The sequence below is a fragment of the Heteronotia binoei genome, chromosome 21 (genome assembly GCF_032191835.1).
Source record: "Heteronotia binoei isolate CCM8104 ecotype False Entrance Well chromosome 21, APGP_CSIRO_Hbin_v1, whole genome shotgun sequence".
Classification (NCBI taxonomy): domain Eukaryota; kingdom Metazoa; phylum Chordata; class Lepidosauria; order Squamata; family Gekkonidae; genus Heteronotia; species Heteronotia binoei.
The window spans coordinates 19850147-19867668 of NC_083243.1; the positions used below are offsets into that span (position 1 = coordinate 19850147).

Sequence of the window (17522 nt, forward strand, 5' to 3'; positions counted from 1 at the left end):
GGCTTTCTTCCCATGAACAGCCCCACATACCATTTGCGGGCCGCCCCTCTCAGTCGAGACGCGATGTGGTACACTCGGCTGGCCTCGGTAGGGTAGTCGGCGCCCCAGTGGGTGAAAAACGTGTCGCACTGAATAGTAAAGTATTCCACGTCCTCCGGATTCCCATCGAACGTAATCTTCAGCTCTCTTCCCCGTCCCTCGGCCCCTCCTGGCGCTCGCGGCGCCCCAGGCGGCGGTGCTGGGCCCGGTAGGGCCGGCTGGATCGGACCGGGTAGTGCAGGCGGCGCCGGGGCGGCCGGGGCCCCTGGTGCGGGCGGCGCCGGCGGTGCCGGGGCGGCCGGAGCCGGCGGAGCCGGAGGTGCCGGGGCCGCTGGGGCCGGCGGCGCCGGGGCAGCTGGAGCCTGCGGGGCGGGGGCCGGCGGGGCGACAGGCGGTTGCCCCAGTGGCAACACTCCATACGGTATCCCCAGGACCGCGGTTTGCAAAGTGCGGAGCTGGTCGTGGATAGCGCCCAGGTTCTGCTGCATCTCCTCGGCCATCGTCACGCGGGAACGGTGCACATCGCCGTGGATTTCCCGCACCCAATCGAATAATTCGTTGCGGAGGGTCCGGATCGGGTCTTCCCCCCCTCGGGGCTCCGTGCCCTCCGCCTGGCCCTCGTCGTCGTCTCCTGCCCCTCCTTCGCCCAACATGCTTCGATACCGCTGCTCCGCGGCGTCGATTGCTGCCGTGGACTTCCGCGGGCTCCAGGTTCGCGGGGCCGGGAAGGCGGCGTCGACCGAGAAGGGCGCTGGAACCTTAATTTTGCGTCGGACCCCCGTCACGTTTGGGTCGAGCGGCGGGTCCTCCGATGGGGTGGTGGGCTCTCCGTCGTCTGGTACTTTTGCCGCCATCGAGCCAAGCCTCCAGTACAGATAAGCCACGAACAATGGGATTACTGTTATAATGTCAGAACTCAAGAACTTCAAACGGATCCCATACTTAGTTACAAAGCTAGGATTTTATTGAAGAGAACTAGGTGCTGGAAAAGGCAAGATAACAGTAATGGCGAGAGCCAGCATCAGCTTGATTTTATACACGTAAAGCAAACATCTCACAAAGCCACAATTCACATTGTAGGGCGCAGCTGTCTTCTCACCATCACTATCAGCAGAGAGGATGCCTCCCTACTCCGAAGGCCATGCTGTTCGGCTTCAAAGGGTCCCAGTGTGAGAATGTGCAGAGACAAGACATAATTCATTCTACAGCCCCAAATATTTTGGATACCAGTGGGGCAAGGTTAATTACTATTCAGGCACTCTGGGTTAAGCAAAGGTTACAACATGGAGTCAGTTTGGTTCAGTAACAATACAGCTCCAAGCCACAATAAAACTACCATACAGCATTGGTCACACTATAGAGGACCAGCAGCAAAGATACAAGTTCTGACACTCTGGCAAGCTTTTAATTAGCCAGGAGGGGCAAGGGTCCAGATCACAAGTTGTTGGGCGTACAGTAGAGAGGAGTCTGTCAACTTCCTCCAGGCTGAGTGTAACGAAGCGATCCAGAGCTGAACCAGAAGACAGGCATGGGACCTCAAGTTCACATACTGTCTCCAATGTGGTGGGGAGGTCGTGGTGCAGCGACGAGATCTTATCTGCAAAAAAGTTCGCAAAAACCTCACAGTCGATCTCCAATTCCCTAAAATTTGGCCTGCCTTGTGGCAGTGTTGTAAGGGTCCAAATTGTGTTAAACAATTGTGCCGGGCGCAGAATTGCAGACGCAATCTTGACCGCAAAGTAAGTTTTCTTTGTGGCTTTGACTGCCAACTCATAGGACTTCATAAACTCTCTATAAGATGTTCTAGTCGCTTTGTCTCGAGTATGCCACCATTGCGCATCTAGCCGTCTGAGCCCTCGTTTCATCTGCTGCAATTCCAGGTTGTACCACAGTGCTAGCTTAGAACGAGGGCGCTGAGGACACTGAGGTGCAATCTCATTGATGGCTCTGGAAAGTCTGCCAAGCCAGGATTCAACCAGGTCATCCAGGGCATCGCCAGGGGACCAGGAATCCCGTAGAGCCATTTGGAACCGTTCCGGGTTGATCTGGCTCTGCAGGCGAGCTAAAATGTGCTCACCGCCTAAACAGCCTTGGGGAGGGACATCCACACAAGCCTTGAGGGCATAGAAACTCCCGCCGCAAAGATCAAGTCTAGCATATGCCCCACCTGGTGAGTGGGCGTTGTAATGAATTGGGAGTCCCAGTGTCGCCATGGATGACACTAGGTCCATCGCCTGACTGGAGGTCGTGTCATTGGCATGGACACTGAAGTCACCCAGGATCAAAAGCCTTGGGTACTCCAATGCCCAGCTTGTTACGGCCTCCATCAGGGACAGTAAGGCGCCAACTGGCGCGTTAGGCAGAAGATAGCCAGTCCTCCTGGAGCTTACAGTAGGCCCTGTAAGTTCTTGGAGGATTGCCTGCATCAAGGGTATGTGGCATAATGCAAAGGAGATCCTGCTACAAAAGAAGCCCTGGGGTCAGTTAACAGAAGATAGAAGATAGGGATTATTTCTGGTAAATGGAGACTATTAGCGTGAATATGCATGCAACTCATGGTTAAATATGATATATAATTCTTTGGAAGAGTTATTGTGTGGACACAATTAGCATGTTGCTTTTCCCTTTTGCTTTCTCCCTGCAGATTGCCTGCAAAGCAGCTCTCTTCATTGAAGCATATTGTCATGTGGGACGACAAGGACATTAGTTGAAAAAGGAACTGAAAAGCCAGAAGAAATAAACAAGGCAGGACAGTGGGGGGTGGAAGTCTCAAGCCAGTCTCAAGCCAGTGAAGGAGTTCAGCGCCTTGAGACATCTCTCTGAGAAAAAAGTCTTGATTAGAAAAGTGTACATATATGCCCAACGGGGCCTTGTCTCTCGGGATCATCCTTAATGGAATAGGGTCAGTTTCTGTTCTGATCTGAAATCTATTTAAAACAATTAAAGTGCCGAGATACTGATGAAAAACTGCCGCCATCTGATCAAAGGAGATGATTAAAACTGACGGTCGCAGACATGGGCAGAACCTTTTCAATAAGATATGGGAGAAAACAACAACCAGCTGTTAAATGTCTTGTTCAAAAATAAAGAGAAAGGGAACATTGATTTTTTTAAAAAGTCCAAAGATGTTTTTGTAAGATAACACTTCTAAAAAAGCTTACAGCTGTTCGGAGCTCAAGAAAAGACTTTGCAAAGGAATAGTACATCCAGTTTTATAATGGTGTGTTTATACTACAGATATTAGATGGGTTTAACAGTGATTCCTTCTTCCCAGAGACCCCGGAAACTGTGATTCTGTCAGTAGGAGCTGCCTAATAGAGAGTCATCAGTCCCTTCAGCAAACTATGTTTCCCAGGATTCAGTGGGGGGAAGCCATGACAACGAAACTGGTATAAAATGGATATATTTGTGGTGTAGATCTGTCCCAAGTGTGCCTTTTGCCAGAAAAACAAAGTTTAATTTTCAGAAACGATAGAAGAGTAAAGTATGGAAGAAACCGCTAAAGAAATTCAGAGGGAGGGTATGCAGCCATTAGAAGATCCAAAGAGAGCAAAAACCATCCCCCCAAATGAGAGCCCAACCCAAAAGGCCTCTGTCTTTTGCTTTAAGAGAAGGAAGAAGCCCTGTAAGGAAGAAACAGACCAAGACGAGGACCAGGGATGTGATTCGCTAAACTTGAAGTCCACAAACCAGCATTCCAGCACTGTGTTGAACAGTGAAACAGAGGAGCCAAAGCCATCTTGGACATCAGCAGGAGCTTGGTTGGCCTTCAAACGCCTTGTGACGCTGAGAAGGCGGTCAAAATTTGCTCAGAAGAAGGAAGAGCAGTTAGGTTCCCAGGTGCAAGTGGACAGTAGCGTTGAAGGATCTAGCTTGTCACATTTGCCTAAGGAAACGGCTGGCTCTGGACTTAAAATTCCCTGCCTGAAGTTCTCCAGAAGCAAAAAGAAGTTTGGTCGTTCTGAAACGACAGAGGAGCTAGACCAAGGTGAGAAAACGAATGAAACAACGAGCCTTTTGGATAACAAAGCGAACAGTGAGCCCGAGAACATAGCCGTGGACAATCCAGTGAGCAGTGTACAGTCCTGCGGCATTGCTCCTGAAGAGACTGAACGTGGTGTTGAAATTACCCATGGAGACATGATTATCTCCTCAGGAGAGAACACCTTGGCGGTGGAGATGAGGCCAGGGACTGATCAGTACACGGATTGCCTCATTCGGTCAGAAATAATCCATTCTGAAACCGTGCTTGAAACGGAACAGGAGAAGCAAATCTTCCAGCTACATCATGGAAGCCTGTATGGAAGTCCTGAGGAAGCAGAGGACAAGAAAGTCGATTTCGGTGTTGAGATAGGCCTTCTCGTTTCTCAAGACCCGCCAGAAGATGAATCCAGGGTCATCGAAATACACAGTACCAATCACAACCACACCCAAGAGGCTGAGCTGGAAATGTCTGAAAAGAACGTTAATGTTGAGGAGGTGAATATGGAGGCCAAGGAAAGTCATTCAGTGGAGGTCCTTCTCCACTCTAGCCCATCTACACTGGCCATTGAGGCTTTAAATGTGCCAAACTGTTTTGCTGAGGAAGTAAAATCGGAAGGAAATAAATTGCCTCAGGGAGCAGGGATCGTTATTACTATCACTGAGGCGGAAGAATACCAGGATGAAGAGGAGACCAGCCCAGCCTGTGAACTTTTCCCGTTTTCTTATCCCAGCAAACCGAAAGGGAAGAAAAAATCAGGCAAAAGTATTGATTCTAAGGCAGGGAGCAGCGGTCATAAGAGAGAAGGGAAAACCACGTCCCAGATTCCCTCATCCTCAGAGGTGAATGATCAGGAGTGCCAGACTCCCGAACAAGATGAGGTGCTTCTGATCGAAACAGCCGCTTCGCTGGTCAAGGCGGCCATCCAGTCGTCCATCGAACAGCTTGTGAACGAAATGGCTTTGGAGCAGAATAAGCAGAACAGCTTCATGTGATCTCCGAAGTTCCCTGGTCATCCGGAACGTTCCTGTCACTAGGCAGCAGAGATAACTGCCTCATGCTGAGTGCCAATATTGGGAGCAAATGATCTACTACTTCACTGATTATTGTTCCCAACGGGGAGGGGATTTTCTGCCTCAGGTGCTAAATTTACTTGGTCTGACCCTGCCAGTAATTCAGTATGTATGCTGTAAGAAGATTTAGAGAAAGTCACGATATATTTGAACTTGGCATGAAAGAGTAGAAATGGCCTTCGGATGCTTGCTGTGTCTTGTCAAGGAACATAATTTTGCATGTTAGTGACATGGATTCATTTTGTATGTCCCAAAAAAGTAGAATGTGAGAATGGGGGGGGGGCTCTTTGCTGCATGGTACCACAGGCGAATAGTTTGTTCTGTGCGATAGATTTAGGAAAGTCTGTTGATCTCTCCCTGCCCCCTCAACTATCCATTTATTTCACATGCTGGAACCAACTCTTTCAATCCATAGATCGGTCTGTAGTATAAGGTGGCTAAAAAAAAAGGCAGTCCCCTGAGCAAGCATCAGAGGTTTCCGACTCTGGGATGACGTCGCATCACAATGTTTTCACGGCAGACTTGTTATAGGGTGGTTTGCCATTGCCTTCCCAGTCATCTACACTTTTCCCCCAGCAAGCTGGGTACTCATTTTACTGACCTCGGAAGGATGGACGGCTGAGTCAACCTTGAGCCAGCTATCTGAATCCAGCTTCCGCCGGGATCGAACTCAGGTCGTGAGCAGAGGGCTCCGACTGCAGTACTGCAGCTTTACCACTCTGCGCCACGGGGCCCATATAAGGTGGCTAGGCAGCCCTAAATCGGAATTGCACGGGTGCTTTTGAAATCAAAATGGGAATGACATGGACAGTTGGGATTCGAAATCAAAAAGTAACTTCTGGCATTCCTGTATGGAGCGGCACAGAAACGTCAGGAGGCCAAGAAGGCACTGGCGTGTGTTAGTTCAACAGAACAGCATTTTCATTCGGAGAAGTGAGATGGTCCAAAGTACTGATCTTTGTCATGCAGTTGGACTGTAACAAAATGAATAGAAGTTTCTCCCACAGAGACTCTGATCCAGAAAAAGAGATCCATGTGTGTAATCCTAACCTTTCCATGTGCCTCTAAGTGCACTCCTCACTCACACACACAGAGAGACATGCATACACACTCATCCAGGCTATCGATGCAAAATGGAATGCATTCCCCCCCCCCCCAAAAAAGAAAAAATCTGATATCACCAGTTGTTTATGCATGAATGACCTACAGCATGGCCAGTGTACCTCAGAGGAAATCCCTGGACCTTGCTTGGAGTTTAAACCACCTGGGCAAGAGAAAGAAATGCTCACAATGGAGTGTGCCTGCTATTCACCCAGCAGTGAGTCGACCACATTCCAGTTACATACATAGACAACCACATTCCAGTTACATAAACCAGCAAAAACACTTCCCAAGGAAACTGTTATTCAGTATAAGCTTGTGGAAGAGGATTTTGTGCATGGTGCAGGGGTCGGCCTGACATAGGACCTAGGAGAATGTGCTTGTGAAATAAGGCCAAGGCTGTTTCTACACCACCCCCCCCTGGAGATGGTAATGTTAACTGGGGTGGGCCAGAGGAATCCCTGTTGCAGGCGCAATGATCATAGAATGTATTGAGAGTTATTAAAGTAACATGGAATGTATGCAGCTGTTTCCTTTTCCTTTTGTGACACCCAGTTGTGTTTTCAAAACTGGGGGCTGAAAAGCCAGCTGTCGGCTTGTGCAGAGGCTTAGTGAGGGCAGCAGGCCAGGCAGACAGGTGACTTGGCAGCTTCTCATTGTCCGGGTACCTGAAGCCTAACTCACTAATGCAGCTGATAGATGCTGTTGGTGGGGAACAGAAAACATGGCATTTTAGCAGCACAGTCCTTCAAGATTAATGACCATTCTGAACTCTTAACACAGATTTTACTCATCACTCCCAGAGGGTCAGTTCTGGGTTAATTCTTTTTCTTAAAATGTTTTTTTTTTAACATACAATCTCCCAGACACTTTTTTCACTGTGTGTCTGAGAATGTAAGTTGTAGAAGCCATTTTGTGGCTGGCTCCCCACCTCCCATGGAAGCCATTTTGTTGCTGTGCCTACCATACTGGAAAAGGCTGTGTATCTCTGTAAAAGCAGGGCTTTTTTTGTAGCAGGAACTCCTCTGCATATTAGTTCACACACCCCTGGTGTAGCCAATCCTTCAAGAGCTTACAGGGCTCTTATACAGGGCCTACTGTACACTCTTGGAGAAATGGCTACATCAGGGAGTGTGGCCTAATATGCAAAGGCGTTCCTGCTACAAAAAAAAAAGCCCCTGTGTACAAGGGTACAGAGTTAGCATTACTGCTAGGAATAGGTTTAATTCCAGTATGGGCACAAGGAGATATATTGGCATAATGCAAACTTTCAGGTTGTGCTTTATTCTTCCTCAAATGGAATGTCCAAGGAGGAGATAATTCATGTCTGTTTTCTGCTGTCGATTCCCACAGCCCCAGATCTGCTCTCTGAAGGATACAATCCAGTCGTTTTGTAGAAAATAGGTGGTGGAGCTTATCAGCGTAACTCATTAATATATGCTGCCTCCCACTAGCAAAAGGAAAGGAAAGCCCCGGGCAAGCAAGGCCTACTTGAGCTGGCTAAAGATCCAGCCAGCCCAAGCAGGCCTCGCTCACCTGCAGCTCTCCTTGGCCACCCCCTCCTCCCCACGGTCAAAAGGCCAGCAAGCCACCCGGCGCCCAAAATCACATAAGAAGTGGAGAAAAGGTGGTGTGGGCTTCTCCAGGGGTTCATGAGGGCTGCTGGGGGTGTGACAAAGCTAATCCATGGATTGCTTTGCAGCTGCACCTACTATTCAATGGACGGTGGGGAGGGGGCTTGTCAGAAAGGTTCCGCAGCTGTGCTCCTGTGAGCTCCTGCTGAATTCAAGGCCTGGATACAATCCTGGTTAGATTTCTTGCATAAAGGTCTTTTACGTGAAGGCCTGTTCATTTCTTCTTATTTGACTGAATGCACGTCCTTTAAAAAACGCTTGAATGAAGGATGGCCCATTTTCCACCACTGGTGGTAAAAAATGCATTTTTCATTTGAAATAAGTTGGCCATTTGTAACTCAAAAAGGCCACTGCGCACACAAACTGATTTATTTATGCAATATATATATATATATTAAGTTGCTCCTTCAAGCAGAGAGGTCGTTTGCAAAATCAAAGCAGGGAAAACAGCAAGCGGTCAATAACGCCGAGCAGAAAATTGAATTACAATTTTTGAAGCCTAAAATTAAACTACAAAAATTAACAGCAACGTGGAAGATAAAGAACTAAGACAGCTGCTTAGGAGAGGTTAAAAATAAAGTTCTTCCAGCTTTTTTGATCCACCTGTTTTGTTTTTTCTATCACCGTATTGGCCTGTGGCTCAGCACGTTTTGCAAGCAGAAGGCCCCAGGCTCAGGAAGTAGCACTCGACCCACTACTTTTCACTATCCCAAGTGAGCTTTGAAGCACATCCCAGTTGCTAGTGGTGTTCGTAATATCTTAACAGTGACCAAGACATGCTAAGTCAAACCCAAGGGCTGCTTTTTTTTTTCCTGTAACAGCCCCGAATAAATGCTGTGATGTCTAGTTTATTCTGATTTTCCCTCATTACATAGTTAGTTTTATGCATGCAGAAGGGCCCAGGTTCAATCCCAGGAATCTTCGCCTAAAAAGATCAGGTATCCAGGTGATATGAAAGGCATCTGCGTGAGATATGGGTGATCTGCTTCCAGGCAGAATAGAAAATTTCCATTTTGACCAGGACTTTTTTTGTGGCAGGAACTCCTTTGCATATTAGGCCACACACCCCTGATGTAACCAATCCTCCAAGAGCTTACAGTAGGCCCTGTACTAACAGCCCTGTAAGCTCCAGGAGGATAGGCTACATCAGGGGGTGAGGCCTAATATGCAAAGGAGGTCCTGCTAGAATTCCTTACAGGTCTCTAAGTACAGGGCCTACTGCAAGCTCCGGGAGGATTGGCTACATCAGGGGTGTGTGGCCTAATATACAAAGGAGGTCCTGCTAGAATTCCTTACAGGGCTCTAAGTACAGGGCCTACTGGAAGCTCCAGGAGGATAGGCTACATCAGGGGGTATGGCCTAATATGCAAAGGAGTTCCTGCTACATAAAAAGTGCTGATTTTGATAGACCAGTAGTCTATAAACCACCAAGGAAGTCCAGGGTCAATGCAGCTATAGTGATTCTAGCATAGCTCTTATTAGTGAAAACCCAAGTGGCTAGCTGCAACTATATACACAGAAACTACACCCAAAACACACCTCCAGCAATAAAGAACTCAGTAGAAAAAAAGGCCCTCGGAACCCTCATTTGTATGGGCTTCTGGTGGGTGGGTGGCTGCCCGCTCTCCTAATCCAGGGATTGTTATGCAGCTGCACCTACTATTCAATGGACAAGGTGGGGGGGGAGAGGGGCATCAGAAAGGTTCAGGAGCTGTGCTCCTGTGAGCTCCTGCTGAATTCAAGGCTTGAGTATAATGTTGCACACAAGATCATGACTCAGCCCTACCCCACCTGCCTGAGAAGATATAAATTACCTGCCTACCAACTTCTTCTCAATTTGACCCAGAGAGAACTCCAGTTTTCTGTGTTATACCTCTGAGGATGCTAGTCACAGTTGCTGGCGAAACATCAGGTCTCTCAATGCCAAGACCACGGCCACACAGCCTGGAAAATCTACAACAACCAAAGGACTCTGGCCGTGAAAGCCTTCGACAACATACGATAATGTGACACTTTGAATGACGCAAACACTATGCAGTAAGATCCTAGTTTCAGCTACCTAAACACAGTAGTAGAGAGACCCCAATCCCTAATATATTGTTTGGGTGACTGTGTGAAACCTTTAGAACAGTGTGATTCCATTGCCTCCATAGAAAAACCGTCTTGAATCATTCTGTTTTGCATAGTTTCTATCCTAACTAAGATTCCAGGAGGATATGCCTGTCAATGGCTGTTAGCCATGGCAGCTGATTGAAACCTCCATAATTCAGCCAGAGGCTGGTCAGCTCTTTTAAGAGAAGCAACCCTTTCAAGAGAAGCTAAGGACAAATGGAAGTGTGGAGCTGGGCTAGATAGAAGATGATATTGGATTTATATCCCGCCCTCCACTCTGAATCTCAGAGTCTCAGAGCGGCTCAGAGTCTCCTTTACCTTCCTCCCCCACCACAGACACCCTGTGAGGTGGGTGGGGCTGAGAGGACTCTCACAGCAGCTGCCCTTTCAAGGACAACATCTGCCAGAGCTATGGCTGACCCAAGGCCATCCCAGCAGGTGCGAGTGGAGGAGTGGGGAATCAAACCTGGTTCTCCCAGATAAGAATCCGCATACTTAACCACTACACCAAACGCCAGACAGAGAAGTGCCAAACAGTGTTCCCTCTAAGCTGAGTTAGCGTGAGGTAGCTCACAAATTTTTAGCCTCCAGCTCACACATTTTTATCTTCGCTCAGGAAGGATGACCCCAGAGCACAATAATTCATGCAGTAGCTCACAACTTTAATGCCAGTAGCTCACAACTTTAATGCCACTAGCTCACAAAGTAGAATTTTTGCTCACAAGACTCTGCAGCTTAGAGGGAACACTTGCACTGCCAAATTGAAATTGTATCCCTTGGTTTACTGCCTGAAGAAGGATTCACTCTGAAAGTGGACGGAAACAGCAGTCCAGTTGCAGCCACACCAGTTTGGGAACTGCAATCACACACCTGCACTGGACTTCAGGAAGTCCTGCAAACGAAGAAAAAACATCGCATATTGTAAAATGGACTGTAAAATAATTCCAAATTAATATGCGAAAAAATACTATGGTTTAAAACGTTTTCAATATATGGATTAGATAAAGCTCTCACAGAGTGTTCTAAGTTACATACCTTTCAAGAAGGCCAGCCAGTCTAGGGTTGCCAACTCCAGGATCGGAAATACCTGGAGATTATGGAGGTGGGGCCTCAGGAAGGCGGAGTTTAGGGAGGGAGGGACCTCATTGGCATATAATGCCATGCAGCCCTCCTTCCAAAGCAGCCATTTTCCTCAGGAGAAGTGGAAGGATTTTTTTAAAATGAATAAAAAGTGATTTATGTAGTCTGGAGATCGCTTGTAATTTGAGACCTCCAGTTCCCCCCCTCTCCCGAAGCTGGCAACCCTCCCACCAGGCTAGATCTGATAGGTCTGGTGAGCTGAGACCGCCCAATGCAACTTTTTTGAACAATCCAGCAGCAACAGCACTCCGAACCCCTCACCCACCAATCCTTCCTAACCTTTTCAGTCGAAGAAATCCTGGAATGTTGCTCAGCTGTACTTAAACACTGTCTCCCCACCCACCCAAAGCGCCTCACTTCCACACCCCCTCTTCACACTCTTCTGAACTCTTCTGACGTGTTTTTACAAAATCCCCTCAAACTTTGGTGAGTCACGCCAGTCTCAGAATGCCACAGAAGGAAGGGTGGGTGGTACAGAGGAGGAAGGGAAAGGCAGGGGGGAGGGTTGAGGAAAACAGAGTAAGGCGAGATTCTGTGTTGTATAAGCACTCCCCTCTGCTCTGGGAGAAGAAGAAGAAGGTGACAGGTGATGATTTTGAATTTATATCCCGCCCTCCACTCCGAATCTCAGAGTCTCAGAGCGGCTCACAATCTCCTTTACCTTCCTCCCCCACAACAGACACCCTGTGAGGTAGATGAAGATATTGGATTTATATCCCGCCCTCCACTCCAAATCTCAGAGTCTCAGAGCGGCTCACAATCTCCTTTACCTTCCTCCCCCACAACAGACACCCTGTGAGGTAGATGAAGATATTGGATTTATATCCCGCCCTCCACTCCAAATCTCAGAGTCTCAGAGCGGCTCACAATCTCCTTTACCTTCCTCCCCCACAACAGACACCCTGTGAGGTAGATGAAGATATTGGATTTATATCCCGCCCTCCACTCCAAATCTCAGAGTCTCAGAGCGGCTCACAATCTCCTTTACCTTCCTCCCCCACAACAGACACCAGGGAGCCAGTTTTAAGTGCGTGGACTCTTATCTGGGAGAGCCAGGTTTGATTCCCCACTTTTCCACTTGCACCTGCTGGAATGGCCTTGGGTCAGCCAAAGCTCTGGCAGAGGTTGTCCTTGAAAGCGGAGCTGCTGTGAGAGCCCTCTCAGCCCCACCCACCTCACAGAGTGTCTGATATGAAGGTGGGGAGACTTTTACCGTTTTCGCACACAGCTTACCTCGCAGTCACAATCCTGTTCCCTCCGCAGCATCCGGTTGGATTTCCCACCATCTGCGCTGGAGTTACAGGAAGTGCCGCAGCTTCTGCGTAGCAAACGTAAACTGGGTTTTAGCGGTTTACGTTTGCTACACAAAAGCCGCGGCACTTCCTGTAACTCCGGTGCAGATGGTGCAAAATCCGACCGGACGCTGCGGAGGGAACAGGATTGTGACTGCGAGGTAAGCTGTGTGCGAAAACGGTATTTGTAAGCAGTTTTGGATCCCCAATGTGTAGAAAAACAAAATAAAAATCTAGATAAAGAAAACTGCTGCTCTGAGAATATCTTATCTGTTAATATGTTTCTCTCCTGCTTTGCCCAACGTACAGGTCTTTGCAAGGTGGCTAACAATTCATTCAGCGAAGAAGAAGAAGAAAAAGAAACCTCCCAAAAGACATTTATTATTATTATTTAATAATAATAATAACAGTAAAGCCCTGAATGAGTGAATGTCTGCAAAGTGCCATCAAATTTCAGCTGACTTATCGTGACCCTTCATGGGGTTTTCAGGGCAAGAGAGCCAGTTTGGTGTAGTGGTTAAGAGCAGACTATAACCTGAAAAACTGGGTTCGATTCCCCACTCCTCCCTATGAAGCCAGCTGGGTGACCGTGGGCCCATCACAGTTCTCTCAGCCTCCCAATTCTTTTTTTTTTTAACCTAGATTGCCACAAAAAGAGGTAGCGTTTCAGGCTGCTGGACAGTCCTTGGATCTCCTGGCTAAACGACACCCACTGCCCTACGATAATTAATGAGAGCAAGAGATGTTCAGAGGTGGTTTGCCATTGCCTGTCTCTGCAAAGGGACCCTGGATTTCCTTGGTGGTCTAACTAAGACTGATGCTGCTTAAGCTTCCAGTATCTGGTAAGAGCTGTCTTGCCTGGGTCATCCAGGTCAGGGCAAATAAATAAACGGAATTAACTTATAAAAATCTCAGCCAGTCACAGGTGCTTTGTTTCTGCCCTTTCTCCAAGGAGTTCAGGACAGTGACTTTCCCCCCCTTAGAATCACAGAATCATTGAGTTGGAAGGGACCTCCAGGGTCATCTAGTCCAACCCACTGCACAATGCAGGAAACTCACAAACACCTCCCCCTAAATTCACAGGATCTTCATTGCTGACAGATGGCCATTTAGCCTCTGTTTAAAAACCTACTTGGTGCAGACATCGTCATGAAAGCCTGTAACCAATCCCCATTGTAGCAGGAGCTCCTTTGCATATTAGGCCACACCTCCTGATGTAGGCAATCCTTCAAGAGTTTACAAGGCTCTTTTTTGTATGCTTTTGCAGGATTGGCTACATCAGGAGGTGTGGCCTAATATGCAAAGGAGCTCCTGCTAGAATTCCGTCCCTGCACACCAGTGTACTGCAATGGCATGGGTGTTTTCAAATGCACAGTGCATTTCCATTTTAAGAGTCTATTCAACAACCAAAAGCTAAAATAAATTCCTAAACTAGGGTTGCCAGCCTCCAGGTGGGAGCTGGAGATCTCCTGCTTTTACAACTGCTCTCCAGCTGGCAGAGATCAGCTCCCCTGGAGAAAATGGCTGCTTGGAAGGGTGGACTCTTTGGCATTGTCCCCTGCTGAGGCCCCTCCCCTCCCCAAACCCTTCCCTCTCTGAGCTCCACCCCCAAAGTCTCCAGGATCTAGCAACACAGCTATTCTATTCCTAACACAGCTAGAGATGCCAAAGCTGATGCTAGGGTTTTTGGGTACCCTAGGCAAGCTGCCCACTAGCACCCCCCCAAAAAAAATTAAAACAAAAACAACATAATTGTAAGAGAAATGAAGAAATGTGAAACTATTTACATTTTTTGCAGGTTTTTTATTTTAAATTTAAATTTTTTTAAAGTGAGATTAAACAAAAAATTGTGAGAATTCTACTTGATCCTTTTAGCTGGAGGTGCCAGGGACAAGACCTTGTGCAGGCGAGAAAGATGCTCTACCGCTGAGCTATGGCTCCCACCCCATGGCTCTGTTAAAGTAGAGTAGGAAGGACGAGTGGCAGCAGACTTCAACAGGAGCCAGTTTTTAGAAACTGCAATTGGCTCTTCTTCAGCTTTTACAATTGGTTGATTTATCTCTGCCGGGCTCCAAGGAGCATACCGTGCAGGGGCTGTCCACTTTTGCGTTTGTAAGAGACCTAGGGAACGCAGAATTGGCCAGGCAGCATCTGTGTTCCATGGAGCCAGCTTTCCATTGGGGAAGGCAGGCTCCAAGGAGCACACAGACCGCACGTCGTGGGGGGGGGGCACCTCGAAGGGCCCCCTAGGCCAGGTGGCGTCCTAGGCGGCCACCTACTTGGTCTACTCCCACGCACTGGCCAGGCATGTAGGGTGGAAAGATGCAGGTAGTGAATCCAGGTTTACCATTGTGTGCTTTTTAGCCCTCCCCTGGATGGGCCAGGCTAGCCCAATCTCGTCAGATTTCAGAAAGTTAGCAGGATCAGCCCTGGTTAGTAATTTGGATGGGAGACCCCCACGCAAGCAAACAGGGTCTCTATGTGTAGGTAGGCCGTGGCAAACCCCCTCTGAACATCTCTTACCTTGACAATCCTACTGAGTCTCCATGAGTAGGCTTTGCACACCTGGAAGGCACTTTCCACCACCAAGATACGAAAAGGCACCAACTGTGGGCAAACTCCCAAGCGGCGTCGAGAAAGGCATTGTATATGTGCCTCTGCTGCCACCTGTTGGCCAAGCGAGCACTAAACATTTCGGAAAACTACAAAGTTTGAGTCCAGCAGTACTTTTAGACCAACAAAGTTTCATTCAAGGTATAGGCTTTCCCGTGCATGCACACTTCTTCAGATACATGCATGCGCACGAAAGCTTATACATAGAATAAAACGTGGTCTGAAGGCAGACAACACAGCAAACTTTGATCAAGTCAAGCAAGTCTGTTAGAGCCCAAACAGGAACTAGGGTTGCCAGGTCCGACTCAAGAACTATCTGGGGACCTTGGAGGTGGGGCCAGGAGACTTTGGGGGTGGAGCCAGGAGCAAGGGTGTGACAAGCATAATTGAACTCTGAAGTATGTTCTGGCAATCACATTTAAAGGGACTGCATGCCTTTCAAATGCCTTCCCTCCCTTTGGAAATAATTTAGGGGCACCTTCTTTTGGGGCTCATAAAATTGGACCCCCTAGTCCAATCTGTTTGAAACTTGGGGGCAGGGTGTGTTTTGAGGAGAGGCACCAGATGCTATGTTGAAAATCTGGCGCCTCTATTTGAAAAAACACCCTCCCCAGAGCCTGACGGGTCAATTTTCCATTATATCCTAAGGGATTTGGTCTCCATAGGGAATAGAGGAGTGCCCAGCAGACATTTCCCTCCCTCCCCTGCTTTCTGATGACCCCGAAGCAGGGGGAGGGCCTCCAAACCGGGGGATCCTCTGCTCCCACCTGGAGATTGGCAGCCCTGGGAGATGCCCAACAAACATTTGCTGCTTTCTGGGGTGGGGGGAAGGTAGAGGAGGTTGTGACTGCTCTGAGATTCAGAGTATAGGGTGGGATATAAATCCAAAATCTTCTTCTACATAAGAAGAATCCATGTTGGATCAGGCCAATGACCCATCTAGTCCAACACTGTGTCACACAGTGGCCAAAGAAATCAGGCGCCATCAGGAGGTCCACCAGTGGGGCCAGAACTCCAGAAGCCCTCCCACTGTTGCTCCCCCCCATCACAAGCACCAAGAATACAGAGCATCACTGCCCCAGACAGAGAGTTCCATCTATACCCTGTGGCTAATAGCCACTGATGGACCTCGGCTCCATATGTTTATCCAATCCCCTCTTGAAGCTGTCTATGCTAGTAGCCGTCACCACCAGGGCCGGATCTAGGGGGGCAGGGATGGGTGCTTGCCTCAGACGCCGATGGAGGGGTGGCGCCAAATTGGGTACGGCCCATTCTATTCTATGTGCTCATAAGATAGAATGGGCCCATAAGGAGGCATCATTTTTTAATCCCCCCCCCCCCGCAAAAAACATGTAGATCTGGTCCTGGTTACCACCTCCTGTGGCAGTGAATTCCACGTGTTAATCACCCTCTGGGTGAAGAAGCACTTCCTTTTATCCGTTCTAACCCGACTGCTCAGCAATTTCATTGAGTGCTCGCGAGTTCTTGTATTGTGAGAAAGGAAGAAAAGGACTTCTTTCTCCACCTTCTCTATCCTGTGCATAATCTTGTAAGCTTTCGATTCTGTGGACAGCATAGGAAGTGCTGTGTTTACAGGTAGCGTACTCAGCCCTGGCTGGGGTAATTCATGGAGACCTGAGAGCCAAGCCTACGAAGGGAAAAGTTGGGGAGTGGTGGGCGTTCAACAGAGTTGTGATGCCATAGAGTCTGGCCTACAGCGCTGCCATTTCCTTCAAGAGAACTGATCCCTGTAGTTTGGAGATCAGTTATCATTCCAGCACAACCCCAGAGCCCACCTGGAGGCTGGCTACCCTACAAATGTCAGAAGAGTGGAGTGTTACCAGTTTCAGTCAGGATCCATGGGTATTGTGGCAGCCATCCATGGGTTTCCTGGCATGCACTGCAACAAAGCACTTCTTTCCCCAAATCAAAGATCCATTCTTGGCTTTGCTCCACCTCCTGAGAGGAAGAGGAAGATGATGATATTGGATTTATATCCCACCCTATATTCTGAATCTGAGAGTCTCAGAGCGGCTCACAATCTCTTTTATCTTCTTCCCCCACAACAGACACCCTGTGAGGTAGGTGCGGCTGAGAGGGCTCTCACAGCAGCTGCCCTTTCAAGGACAACTCTGAGAGCTATGGCTGACCCGAGGCCACTCCAGCAGCTGCAAGTGGAGGAGTGGGGAATCAAACCCGGTTCTCCCAGGTAAGAGTCCGTGCACTTCACCACTACACCAAACTGGCACTTCAGAAGGCCAGAGGGTCACCTTTGCGTCTTCCAAGAACACCCCATTTGGAAAAAGCCGCCTCCATTGAAGGAGACTTGCTTTGGAAAGACTGCAGAACTAGACTCTGGGACTACTTTCTCCTTGGGAAAATTAATAAGCATTCCTACAAATCGCAGGAGGCCTCCGTGGAGTTGGGGTTTCCAATTGTCGCCTACTGAACAGACCTCAGTATTCTACTGAAGAATAACCATTATCACAATCTGATATATTTTTAGAAAAATGGTAGCTGAGGAAATACTTGGTCT

The 17522-nt window shown here is 48.3% G+C and overlaps 1 protein-coding gene across 1 annotated transcript; it reads left to right on the plus strand.

The window, feature by feature from the left end:
• The first annotated feature begins 3359 nt into the window (after nucleotides 1–3359).
• AKAP5 (A-kinase anchoring protein 5) lies at nucleotides 3360–5079 on the plus strand. Its single transcript, XM_060261877.1, has one exon. It carries the CDS (start codon nucleotides 3526–3528, stop codon nucleotides 5014–5016), a length of 1491 nt encoding a protein of 496 aa, XP_060117860.1. The 5' UTR covers nucleotides 3360–3525; the 3' UTR covers nucleotides 5017–5079.
• Nucleotides 5080–17522: the final 12443 nt, after the last annotated feature.